At 55.6% G+C, this 13,411-nt stretch overlaps 1 protein-coding gene across 1 annotated transcript in view; it reads right to left on the bottom strand.

Moving 5' to 3' along the window:
• The window catches only part of SRRM3 (serine/arginine repetitive matrix 3), a 53,926-nt gene that overhangs the window by 16,947 nt on the left and 23,568 nt on the right, over positions 1–13,411 (bottom strand). The window contains exons 3-5 of the mRNA XM_060032276.1: positions 8,328–8,429; positions 309–437; positions 134–214 (exon numbers count right to left, since the gene is read on the bottom strand). Coding sequence (XP_059888259.1) covers positions 134–214; positions 309–437; positions 8,328–8,429 — 312 coding nt within the window. The remainder of the gene's footprint in view (positions 1–133; positions 215–308; positions 438–8,327; positions 8,430–13,411) is intronic.

Below are 13,411 nucleotides of genomic sequence, written 5' to 3'. Positions count from 1 at the left end.
TCAGTAAGGGCAGAGGGGTTCAGCGAGGGGCGGGGCCCACAATGAGGCGTTGGCGCCTTGCCAGCCGAGGGATGGGCACCTGGGGGCCCCACCGTTCTCCTCCCATCCCACGCTGGCCGGTGGCAGCTCTTACCGGCTTCTCCGGTGGCCGCCTTTCTTTTTCTTCTTCTTCTTGGGAGGGGGCGACGCCGAGCTGCTGGACCAGTGCTTGGTCCTGGGTGAGAAGGGGCGGGGGGTGGGGTGGGGCAGAGGTGAGGGGGGAGGGGTGGCCCCATCTGCCCCCACCCCCCGCCGCGGCGGGCGCTGACCTGTACCCCCGGTGCCCTCGGTAGCAGGCGGCCGGGCAGTCGCAGTCCACCGGGCCGTCGTCCTCGTCGAACGGCGCGTACTCCAGGTCCGGCTCGGTGCCCTCGATCAGCCGCGGGGTCTCCGCCACGCTGCCGGCGACAGGGACGCTGAGCAGCCGCCTCCGCGGCCCGGCCTTCCGGCGGCCCCTTTCTCCGCGCGGCGCACCGGGGCCTGGCCGGGCGGCAAGGTCCGAATGCGCCGGCACCGACCTTTAGAGGGTCAGGCGGGGATCTGGGGAACCCGACCGGGAGCCTCCCTTACAGGGCCCCAGCCTCAACGATGCCATATTTTGCAAAAGAGAAAAGAGTACGGAGCCCTCCCTCCTCACTTAGCCGTCCTCCTTCTAAGTTCTCACCCTCTGGGAGACCCCTCCTCCTTAGTGAGGCCCCTCCCCTCGCCGAGGCCCCTCCCGACACTGATTCTTTGTCCCTCAGTCTCATTCAATGCGCCCCAGTCCCCCCCACTGAGCCCCCTCTTCCCTCGTTGAGCCCCTTTCACTGATCCCTGCAGCCTTAACCCCAGCGTCCTATTCCAGAGGCCCCATCCCCTCCCCCGCTCCCCTTTTCCCACACTGAGCCCCGCTTTCTCAGAGAGCCCCTTCCCCCTTTCTTAGCTGCCCCCTTTCTGATAACTGTCCGTCCTTAATCCCACGGTCCCTGAGCCCCCTCCCCTGCCGGAGTGCCTCCTTCCAGCCCCTGCTGCATCTCTGAAATATTCATATCCTCTCCTCGCCCTCCTCTCTGCAGCCTCTGGAGGCCTGGCGGCTCTGCTCCCGCTGCCAGGCTGTCATCAATCACTGCCCAGTGGCGGTCGGCACAGGCCTCTGCACTCTGCCGCCCCGATGCTCCCCATCCGTCTTGCCGAACTCTCCGCTTCACTCAGCGGGGACCGCGTCATCTTGTCCCAGCTACGGGCTTAGGAGCCCCCAGCCATCTTCTGCCACAGGTGTTTGCTCCCTGCGGGCACTTGGAAGAGTGGCGATTTTCCCTAAAGGCCGCTGGGCTTAAGGCAAGAGCAGGAACTTTGAAGCTGCAGATGTGCCCTCATTATGTACTGTCCCTGAGTCGCTGTGTGACCCAGTGCCTGTCATGCCCCCTCTCTGAGCCTCTTCTCCAAGATGAGAACGCTAATTACGTTACAGCGGTGTTGGGACAGTTCACGGAGGTCCCAGATGCTGTGTAACTTTGTTTTTTATTGAACACGCCCGGAAATAACCCTCCAAAGGCCCAGCTCCAGGGTGATGTGCCCCCTCCATCTTCCATTTTTCATTCTGTGCTGGCTTAGACGGTGCCCCTCCCAGATGGAGGCTCAGCCCTGGTCTCACCGGGCTCATCTTTTTCCTGCCCAGAGCGAGGGAGGCCAGGGCTTGGATGGCAGAGCGTTAAGGACGTGACATAAGCTTTGGATTCACACAGACAGGTCTGAATTCAGGCGTGACCACGCTCACCGAGCCTCCAACTCCTTATCTATACGACGAGGAAGAGAATATCCCAGCTTTGAGGAGAGGATTAAGTCAGATTCTGTGAAGCTCCTGACATGAGGCCTGGTCATGCACACACGGTCACCATTGCTAGGTGGACGGACCTCTGTCACACACTCACACACCAACACTTCCTCTTCCAGGGAGAAAAGTGGTTTTGACACATGAAAGAGAAACAGAGCAAGGAAGGCAGATCACAGCTACAAGGTGAAAGGATTTTCAGGGACAGATCTGCAGCAGAGCACCCGCTAAGCAGCTCTTGGAAGACTGAGTTTTGGATTTGAAAAAAAAAGGATGTAACCCATACCTGACAGGGTTGGCTGGCCTTGAGGCTCGTGTCAAGAATGCCATTTGGATCCCAAACGCTATCCTGGCCCTGGCAGCCTAGAAGTCACACCGGTGTGATGGGAGGTGCTTCTGGGGTGCTGGAGGCTCATGTCGTTCCCCTGACCCTGCACCGCCCGCACATCCCTTCATTCAAACCTCTCTGCTCTTCCCCGTGCTCCTCTTCCTGAAGCCAGTGGCCTCCTACTTCCCGTCCCTGAAATCTCCAACTCCTGGGCCTGTCCCAGGGCCCATTGCCCCCACACAGCCCTCAGCCCTACAAACGCCTGACACATAAAACACAGTCTTTAGCAAAACTGAAGGGCGCCACAAACATCGTGTGGGTGAGCCAGTGGGAGGAAGGAGCTTCCGTTTATCCTAACACAAAAATGACGAAGGTTATTTACAAATGAAAACAGCTCAGTTTGGGCCCTGCCTTCTGCAGGACTCCTTCCTCGCCTCCTAATACCCAAGGTGGGTTAGCCACTGAATACAGGCCCTCGCTGAGCCCTCCTCGTTCTGCTGGCTGCACCCCTAGAGACATCTTTCCTTTCTACCTCTGTCCCAGGGACAGAGCTCCCTGCCGTCTGCCCCATCCTCCCTCCCTGGGACCTTATCATTTGACTTCTCTCACTTTCCAGTCCTTTCTGGGAGGTTGACCTTGTCTGCTGGGAGCACCGGAAGACAGGCGTGGGGAGATCCAGGCTCAGGGAGATGCACAAGGTTTCAGAACCTTCTGGTAAGACTTCTCCTGGCAGTTCCAGGGGTATAAATGGGCCTATGCTGAGGCCTCTCTTGCTGGTTTTGTGCAGCTGGTACCCTTATGTCCACTTTGCAGGCTCTCCCAGGGCTAGAACACTGGGTTCTCCTGTCCTGACCGTCCTGGCTGATAATATCACTAATAAGAATGTTCTCTAATGATTAGATGGCTCTCCACAGTTCAAATCCCACTCAGAACCAGTTCCTGATTTAGAGACATTTGCACGCCCCCACTTCAGAGATGAGAAAACTGAGGTCCAGAGAGGGAGAGGAACATGTCCTATTTTGTGGGACCTTTGATTAAGAATGTAAGTTCACCTGTGCAATTGGCTTTGAGAATTCATGTGCAAACAGGACGGCCCTCGCCTCTGCTGGCTGGGCTTCCCTGCTGTGGATGTTAGCTCAGCTGTCCCCTCCCTGCTCTGTAGGCACAGTTGTGGGTGTGTGCACTGAATTCTAGATTTGTTTAGCATTTCCTGCTCTTAAGTTCACGTTTGTTAGTTAGTTTACTCCTCACCACGACGGTGGAATAGGCAGGGGAGGTGTTCCTCCCCTGTGACAGAAGGAACGGAACCCCACAGAGCTGACCAAAGTAAGCCCAGCTGGAGTCCACTGCAGAGGGACCAAGGGCAAATCGAGGTTGAACCCAGCACCGCAGGGAGCACCTGTTGGACAGGCTTCCCAGGAAGGGCTCCGACCTGGGAAGAGACTGCGAGTCACACGCTCTTCCCTCTGAAAAGAGTTTCACTAATTAACTGGTCCTGTTTCCCATTTGCCAGGAGCCTGATGGCCAATTGACAGATGAATGAATCCAGACAGAAGAGGAGGAGGGTTCCAGGCAAAGGGGCTGCCCTCTCCATTCACTCACTCAGCCTGTGTGCCAGGCCTGCCCGGGGCCGGGAGGCAGGGGCAGGGGTGGCAGGAACAAGGGCCTCTCCTGTAGCTCCTCATGGCACAGGGCAAAAATATGACAGGTGCATATGATACTAATCTAAGGCAGGTGCCGCGTGCTGTTCTGAACACTTTACATATATTTATCTCATTCAGTCATTTAATACTCAACAAGCCTCTGATGTGGGTATCATCACTGATATCCTCATAGCAAAAATAGGAGGCATGGAGAGGTCACACTATGTATAAAATTAGACACATGGAAAAAAAAAACACCGGCATTTGCTCATTGTTTTAGGAAGTAGCATATGAATATTGTTTTCCAGAAACCCTCTCTCCCAAACATTTTGTTATATTACATAACTATGAAAACAATTATTCTTTTTTTTTAAAGTATCCGGAGTAAACTTGAATGGTTCTGTGCTCTTGCAAACCAAGATGCAATATAATCTTATGTCCATATATGGGAGGTGCATTATATAGTGATGAAAACAATTATTCTTAAAGGTTGTCTATTAAAGTGAAACAAAGAACTGATAACAGACATAGAAGTAAAGAAAACATTGTATATATCCCAAAGAGGAGAAGATTTTACTTTTATCCCAGGAATAAAGTGGTTTTTAGAGGCAGCCTTGAATGATGGGGTATATTCGAACCCGTGCACAAGGGTGTTTCCGGCTGAGGGCCCAGGATGAGCAAAGGCGTGGAAGTGAGAACGTGCAGGACGTGGCTGCGAGCTGCCAGCAGGTCGGGCTGGCTACTGCGTGATACCGGGAGTGGGAAGCCAGGGTGGGTCTAGAGTGTGGAGAGCCTTGAGCGCCAGGCCAGGGAGTCCAAATATGATTGCCTGGAGGGTGGGGACCCACAGAAGTTTTCTGGGGCAAACTAGGACTCCCCACATGAATCGGTTTCCAGACAAAAGCATGTCCTCTCTCAGTGTCTCTGGGACCACACTCTCCATCACTTCCCTGCCGGATTAGAGTGCCAGCTGCCCCACTGTTCTCCCTGTGGTTTTACCCATCTGATCCATCTGCCAAAGGAGAAAGTCCCTAAACACCTGTCTGACCACATCCTACCTCTCAAGAGCCTTCCACTGGCTCCTACCATCTATGGGATCACACCCAGAACACCGCAGTACGATGTTCTGGTGTCCAGTGTGGAGAGTAGACTGGAGGGGACTACTCCGTGATCGCAGACTTCCAGCCTCCAGAACAGTGAAAAATAAGTTTCTGTTGTAGATCGAAGCACCCAGTTTACGGTACTGTGTTATAGCGGCCCGAGGTGCCTAAGACAGTGGTGGCGCTCATCCAGGGGTGATGTGCGTCTGCTGTGTGCCAGCCGCTGACCCTCACGCTGACAGTCACTGTTTCAATTAATTTCCTCTACAATCCTTTGAGGATGGTACTAATATCTGCATTTTATAAATAAAGAACTGAAGGCCCACGGAAATCAAGGACCTACCCAAGTCACACAGCTGGGGTGTGGTGGAGCTGGGATACAGAGCTCAGGGGGTTAATATTGAACTTAGAGGTTAAGACAGGTGGGGCGTCTGATGCCAGAGCACACACTCTCCCTCCACTAGCCTGTACTCTGAACTGAGAACTGAAGACCTGGTCAGATGCCAGGTCCACAGGAAGGCATATGACCAATCTGTTGCTAGCCCTCTGTCACCTCTCTGCCTCTGGCCTTGGGTTCAGCACCAGAAACAACTCTTCCCAGCCCGGGAGTAATCCAGGCCACCATCACTGCTGCAGTCACTGTTTGCAATGCTATTTTCACACCATTTTGGCTGCGTGAGCTAGAAGAAGCCTTCTGGTCTCAACCCTTCCCTGTGTAAAGGAGGAAACTGAGGCTTTGGGGGAGATTGGGCAAACCGCACTGTTTTAGGCACCAGGGATACAGCAGTAAACAAAACTGGTAACGAACTTGTCCTCAATGTCTTCTAATATTCTAGTAGGATCCCAGGACCCTGCCAAGTCTATATTCTCCTCTGCTTCCAGAGCAGGGGTCCTCCTTGACTGTCAAATCTTCCTGACACTGCCTCTTCCGAGGAACCCTTCCTGACCGACCACCCTAGCCTGTCTCTCTTCCCCCACCAGACACGCACAGAGCTTGAGACTAAGTTGTTCAAGTGGCCACATTGTCTCTTCTTGTCCACGGCTGCCAGTAATTCCTGTTTCAGGTTGGAGGTTTGTGTTTCCACCCAGGGAGCAGGGGCAGTCTTTCCCTCCCCCCACCCCTGCCCCCCTCATAGCACCCCCTCAGCGCAGGGTTCGGCATACAGCACAGACCTTCAAGGACTTTCCTTCTGATCATGGACACCGCAACCTCTCCGTGACATCCTTCCTAATGTGTCCCAGTTCTTAAATGCATCATTCATTCATTCATTCATTCATTCCAGGAAAGAGAAGATCAGGACTTCTGGAAAAGACTTGGGAGTCATCCACTACCAGGGCAGCGTTCCAGCTGGGGGATGGATGAGATTCCCCAGGAAGAAGAGGGAAGGGAGACCTGGGGGAGAGACCTGAGGACATGACAGATCCTTGGGGGGAGCCAACATCTGAGAAGTGGGCAGAAGTGAGGGAGGAGCAGAAGCCATCAGAGAGGTAGGAGGAAACTCACAAAGAACTGAATCTTGGAAGCCAGGGGGAAAAGCAGGTTTCCACTGGGGAAGTACAGTGGTGGCATGCGCCAGAGAGAGGCCAGGCCTGCAGAGGAGCCCGGGCCATGCTAAGGAGGGCTCAGGCAGCCACGGCCCAAGCAGGTCACCGGAGTCATGGGGGCAAGAAGCCAGACCTCCATGGCTTAAGGAAGTGGAGACAACGTGTACCACGTGCTCTGCAGAAGTGTGGTGGAAAAAGGAGAGACACATGTGGGCTGGAAGCGGGGGGGAGATAGCAGAAATTGAGGAAGGACAGGGAGTAGATTAAGAAGGAGCCCAGGAGAGGGCAGGCAGGATGGCAGTTTTGGGCTGGAGGGGCGGTTATTGCTGGAAGGGCCCAGAGAAGGTGGCAAAGATAGATTCCGGATGAGGCCTCCCGCCCTCACACTGGATGGAAGAGGAAAGGGTGGCTGATTTTCCAGAGGCGCCCTGAGGGGATCTGGGGGGACACAGGTCAGAAAGGCAGGACCTGGTGGGTTTGGAGGTGGTGTGGACAGCAGCGGGAGAATCTGGTTGTCGGGAAGTTTGAGAAGGGAAGGGAGGGAGGGGCTCGCCCTGCTGGGTGGTGGTGGGGACCTTCGGGCATCAGTGAGGTGGGCACAGCAGTTGTTGAGGGGTGCTGTGGGTTCTGGGAAGCTGGAGAGAAGGAGGTGGTGGTGGTATGACTTCTTCCCACCTCCGGGGAGGAGAGAGCAGGCCTGCTGAGCCAGGCTCCCCCAGATCACCCACGAGCCCCCTACAAACCCGAGGCTGCCATGACTCTGCTTCTTCTTTTTTTCTTTTTTCTTTTTGGCCACGCTGTGCAGCACGTGGGATCTTAGTTCCCTGACCAGGGATCGAACCCGCGCCCCCTGCAGTGGAAGCACGTTGTCCTAACCAGTGGACCACCAGGGAAGTCCCCCTGACTCTGCTTATGTTCCTACTCAAGCCAGAGAGGTGAGGTTGAGTGGGGTTAGGAGGGGACACCCCAACCCGGGATCCCCCAGCAGTCCAGAATTTCTGCAGAAAGGGCTTCCCCGCTGCCTGTTGAGGTCCATCTACTCCTGGCATGCCGTCTGCCCTCAAGACAACGGCAACAGGAAAATCGCTCAGAAGGTGCTGCTGTCATTTTATTTTTGTGCCAGTAAAGGTGCACAGGGACTTAGGGACCCAGCAAGATGCCATCATCCAGCCAGGCCCGGACACTTGCAGTCCCCGCCCTCCTATGGCAGCTGCTCCATTTCCTATGGTTTTGAGTGGCTGATGGTTCTCCTGTAATCTGAGACAAAGTCTGCCTCCCTGTAACTTCCCTGTTTGATCCAAAGCCCCCCCGGGGGGCCACAGCACCTCAGTGCTCCTCCTGTCCTGTGACAGCTGCAGAGACGTGACCGCCGCAGAGCCCATGCTCTCTGTACCCGATTAGCCTTTGGCTAAGCCAGCAATGGCATTGGTGCGTTAGTTCTTATTTTCCAGAGTCTGTGCTTGCTCCGGAGGCCACTTCATAGGTGGTGGTCGTTGGGGCAGAGGGACTAGCCTACCCGCCACGGACAACACGAGGGTGAGAACATTTCTCAAGTTCCTGATTCGCACGCAGCCTTCCCTGAGCTGAGATCTGGGGTGCCTCCCCTACCGCTGGGCGATAGATAGAACCCAGGGCCCAGGGAGAGGGCCTCGGGGATGCCCAGGTGCCCAACGGCTCCTGCTCGTGCCCCGGGCCAGGCCAGAGCTTCCAGTGGGCAAGACCCATGCCCTGTCCTCCTTCTCCTCTTTCTCCCCTCTCCAGCCCCGACCAACTTAGGGATCCCTGGGAAAGGCCCCTCTGGCCCCCAGCTGCTGCCTGAGCCTGCACTCTCTCTGTGCCCTGCCCACCCAGGCAGCACTCACATGTGGCCCCCAGGCCGGTCCTCCCTGGTGAGCATTCCCTCCTTCTCCATTAGCATCTGCCGGAAAGTCCTGACCTTCTGCCGGGTCTCCTCCTCTGAGTACCTGTGGGGCACAGGGAAGATGAGAACTGCTGTCTTGGGTTTGGTTTCCTCCCCAGCTGCCTGCCCCCCAGCCCATCCCCCCAGCCCTCAGTCACGTGGGCACTTTCCAGCTTGCAACGACCTGTCCAAGGTCACACCACCACCAAGATTCTCAGTGCTGGGGAGGCTCAAGGCCTACCCGTTTTGCACCAACTCAGCCAACCAATCAACTAAACAAACAAACTACCAGCCAAACAAACGCATAAACTACAGGAAGTGTTGCTCCCAGAAGTGGGGAGACCCACCAGGGGAGACGGGGCCCTTCCTCCTGGCCCTCCCCCACCCCAGGGCAGGCCTCCCTCCCACGTCCCGGCTGCAGTCACTCTCTGGAGACATTTTAGGGGACAAAGTGAGACCCGTGGCCTGGACACATACATGGCCTTTTCTGCTTTCCTGCTTCAGGGACCTCTGATCCTCACAGTAGCCTGGGGAGATCCTCAGCGCATCCCCGCCTCGGTAAGGTCTAGGCTGCCAGGTGGCTGGCCCAGGATCCCAGGAGTAGATCCATTGCTTCCCAGCTTGGGATGGGGGGTGGATGGAGTCTGGGCCTTGGATGGAAGCTCCCGACTTCTCTACTCCGCTCTCCCTCCCTCCCTGAGGCTAGGGACCAAAGCCCAGAATTATCTACCCCTCATCCTTGTTCCCACACCCTGGGCTTGGCTGTAATCTCTCTCACACCACCACTGTGACAGATGTCCACGCTGCTCCCGGGGTGGGGGGGTTCTGTGCTCACCCAGCCCCCGGCCCTGGGCCCAGCACATGCAGCTGGATCCAGTGGACGCTGCTGGTTGAGTCTTGGGGTCCCAGGCTCCCACCCTCTCCCCTTCCTGGGCTGCAGGTCATCGTCCTGGACAGAAAATATGGTGACCAAATAGGAACCGAGGTCCCGTCTTCTTTGTCATCTGACCATCCACCCTCTGTGCACAGCCCGGCCCACTCAGCCCGTCCATGAAAATGCCACACTGTTCCCTCTCAGGGACCCCATCTCTTTTCTCCTTCCTTCCTCTCCTTCAGCAAGCATTTGGGATTGACCCTACCTTTTTGGAGAGCAATTTGGCAATTCTTTTCAAGAGGCTTAAAGGAAAATGAATACAGCTTTTGACTCATAAATTAACTTCCAGGTTTGCTCTGGGGAGTAACCGTGGCTAAGCACAGAGATGTGACTCATGCATGTTTACAGCAGGATGGATTCCCACCCCCCCCACCAGGCTAGGTGTCAACGTTTGTGTTTGTGTTTCCATAGCAAACCGAGCTTCCCGGTTCCTGGCAGGTGGTTCGTGTGCTAGTCGTCGTGCGTTGACTCCTGGCCTGGGAGTTCCCTGGGGGCAGGGACCTTGTCTGTCTGAATTGCTGTTGTGTCCTCGCACCTGGCACCTTGCCTGCCACACGTGGCATCCAAAAGTGTTTGATAAATGAGTAGATGGTGATGGAGGGGACTGAAGAGTTCGAAGGTGGAATTTTCATTTTGGAGAGATGGCTCTGGTGGCCGTGTGGCTGGAGGAGAGGGAGGCCGGCCCTGGGCTACGGCAGGGGTTCAGGGGGGAGGTGCTGAGGTCAGAGCTAGAGAGTGGGCGTGAGGTTGGAGGGGGAGAAGTGGACGCAATACCATCTGGTAGGGAGAACGGCTGGGACTCGGAACCGGGTGAATATGGCGGTAGGGGGGTTAGGAGAGGAACACTACCTACTTCTTAACCATGTGTCCCCTGACCCCCAGCTGGGGTGTCACCCTCTATAGGTTTGGGCACCTCTGCGGCCCACTATAGGGAGGATTTTTTTTCACCATTTTAACCTTTTTTTTCCTTTCTTTTTTTTAATTGACCTATTGTTGATTTACAATGTTGTGTTTCAGGTGTACAGCAAAGTGATTCAGATATATATACACATATATATATTCTTTTTCAGCTTCTTTTCCCTTATAGGTTATTACAAAATATTGAGTAGAGCTCCCTGTGCTATATAGCAGGTCCTTCTTGGTTATCTATTTTATATATAGTAGTGTGAATATGTTAATCCCAATCTCCTAACTTATCCCTCCCCATAGGGAGGATGGAGTCCAGCCTGGCAGCGGGAGGAGCCCGTCTCTTCCAACCCCCACCATTTCCGCAGGAGTGTGTGTGTCTCAGGTCCTGCTGTGCGGACACCACTGACCCAGCTTCACCAGCCCTGGGCCTTGGCTTGTACGTGTCCGCCTTGGTCCCTGTTTAGCATTCAGCTGGAGGTCCCTAGGCCTTGCCTGCTGGGCAGGACAGAGCCCTCGGTCACCGGGCTCTGAAGGAGGGAATCCCTCCTGCTGTAAACATCCCCTGAGTCACATCCTTGGTCCTTTTCTGAGCAGTGGAGGCTCAGAGGAACTGCTTCCATCTCACCTTCTCCTCAGGAGACCAGCTTGTCATTGTCACCAGCACAGAGAAAAACAGTACTGGCCCTTCAGCACTGCCGAGCCCCAAACTCAGAGACCCCTGGGAGGGAGACACCAGCTGGCTGGGCCATCGGCAGGGGGCCTGGGACCTGGCAGGGTCAGGAAGGAGGTGGACCGAGAGCCAGGCTGGGCCAGACCCCCAGCTGTATGGGAGGGGCTTCAGGCCAGGGTCCAAGCCGCACGCCCGGGGATCTACAGAGCACGTGAAGGCTGGGAGGTGGGAGCGAAGCCCAGGATTTCATGAAGACCCGGAGCAGGACGTGTGCAGGGACTTAGGGCTCATCCCAGAGCCGGCAGGTGTAAGGCGAGGTGACTAACGCCAGCACCTGCTGTTGGGGGGGCCGCTGTTGCTGGACTGAACTGACTCAGTAGGACCCCTCTATGTGCCGGGGTCTCTTGCTGGGAGAAGCTGGGACCCAGGGAGGACATCTGGTTATTGGGCGAAGCGGTCTCAAGTGTGACCACCACCTGGATTCTCCTCTCCCCTCGCACCTCTCAGCTGAGGCCACAGGCGTTACGAGGAGAGGCAGAAGAGCCAGGCCGTCCTGTGTTCAAATCCCAGCGCCCCCACTTTCTAGCTCTGTGACGTTGGACAAGTCCGCATACTTCTCTTAGCCTGAGCCTCTCCATCTGTGAAACGGGACAGTAACCTGCCTTTCAAGGTCGTCACAGGATTAAGGGAGATAGTGCGTATAAAGCACTTTGCGCAGTGCCTGGCACGTAGTAGGTGCCCATAAATGGAGCTGATTGAGGATTATTTGTCCCAGAGCTGTGGGGACAGAGGGTCTAGTCGTCCCAGGCACCCTGCCTTTTTCTACCCTAGACCCCTCCCACGTCAGCGTGGTCCGGGTCAGGAATCACCTGGGCCTCTCCCCTCTGCTCTCCCAGGAGGCAAAGGCTGAGGAGAGGGAGGCCGGCATCCAAATCACCCACTCCCTGAGGATGTGGCAGCACCTGCCAACTTAAGGCCACGCAGGAGGCCTGGATGGCTAAAAGTCAAGGGCTTGGACAGGGGAAGCGGGTAGGCAGGGCAAGGCTGCCTGTCTCAGCGCCGCAGCCTACTGGCTCCACTGCTTCCCAAGCCGATCTGGCTCCCTCGTTGCCGCTTCACTCTTCGGAAAGGATGTGCCAAATTCATTTTTGCTTGGGGACTTCCTGGGTTGCCCTCTGGGGCTGGGGTGGGGGGAGGGGACAATGCATTTCTTTTTTTTTTTTTTAATTTGGCTGCGTCGGGTCTTCACTGCTGCACGAGGGCTTTCTCCAGTTGCGGCGAGCTGGGGCTACTCTAAGTTGCAGTGCGTGGCTTCTCATTGCGGTGGCTTCTCTTGTTGCAGAGCACGGGCTCTAGGCGTGCGGGCTTCAGTAGTTGTGGCACGTGGACTCAGTAGTTGTGGCTCGCAGGCTGTAGAGCGCAGGCTCAGTAGTTGTGGCGCACAGGCTTAGTTGCTCCGCGGCATGTGGGATCTTCCCGGCCCAGGGCTCGAACCTGTGTCCCCTGCATTGGCAGGTGGACACTTAACCACTACGCCACCAGGGAAGTCCCGACAATGCATTTTTTTTTTTTTTTTTTTTTTTGCGGTACGCGGGCCTCTCACTGTTGTGGCCTCTCCCGTTGCGGAGTACAGGCTCCGGACGCGCAGGCTCAGCGGCCATGGCTCACGGGCCCAGCCACTCCGCAGCATGTGGGATCTTCCCGGACCAGGGCGCGAACCCGTGTCCCCTGCATCGGCAGGCGGACTCTCAACCACTGCGCCACCAGGGAAGCCCCCGACAATGCATTTTAAAAGAGGGTCCCAGCGTTGAAAATGTTTCATTCTGCCTGTCTTTGCCCAGATCCGGCATTTCCTAGATAATTACTTCCTCAGTCATTAATTTGATCTTCACCACAGCTCTGAGGCGGGTGGGTGGCCTTACTATTCCCATTTTACAGATGAGGAAACAGAACAGGGAGAAGGGAGGATTCAAAGCTCCAAACCCAGCTAGGGGCAGAGCCGTGCTCTGTCCACCTCGAGTGTCCTCATAGGAAGGGGCATGGGTAGGATGTGGGGGGATGTCTGGGGCCGGAGTTGGAGCATCACGTCCCAAAGGCTGGGGGCGCTATCCCCACCCCCAAGGTGGTTGCCGGCTGCACGTGGAGGCTGCCCAGGAAGATGACTCCGAAGGCAGCGTCAATCACCAGTGAATTAGCCGCCATCCATCAATATTAAGGAAGGGATTTCTTTTTAACAGGGCCAAAGAATGTGTGTTCCTGTGACTAGTGGGAATATTTGTCAAATGTTTGAGAAGCTGGTAAATAAATGCGAATGACCCAGCGTTTCTAGGAATGGATATTAATGGCTGGATTTTATAACAGAGCAAAGGTCTCTAGTGTTTGTGGAGCACTTTCTGGGGATTGGCTCCGCATGCGGGAGCCCTGCATGTTCCTTAGTCCACAGGACACTCGGAACAACTCTCCCCCACCTTTAAAAAATTTTATTTTTTTTATTTTTTTATTTTTTTTCGGTACGCAGGCCTCTCACTGTTGT

Source organism: Delphinus delphis, chromosome 15 (genome assembly GCF_949987515.2).
Source record: "Delphinus delphis chromosome 15, mDelDel1.2, whole genome shotgun sequence".
Taxonomy (NCBI): Eukaryota; Metazoa; Chordata; class Mammalia; order Artiodactyla; family Delphinidae; genus Delphinus; species Delphinus delphis.
Note: the sequence above shows the minus strand (reverse complement) of the source record. Positions and strands in the feature narration are given on the sequence as shown.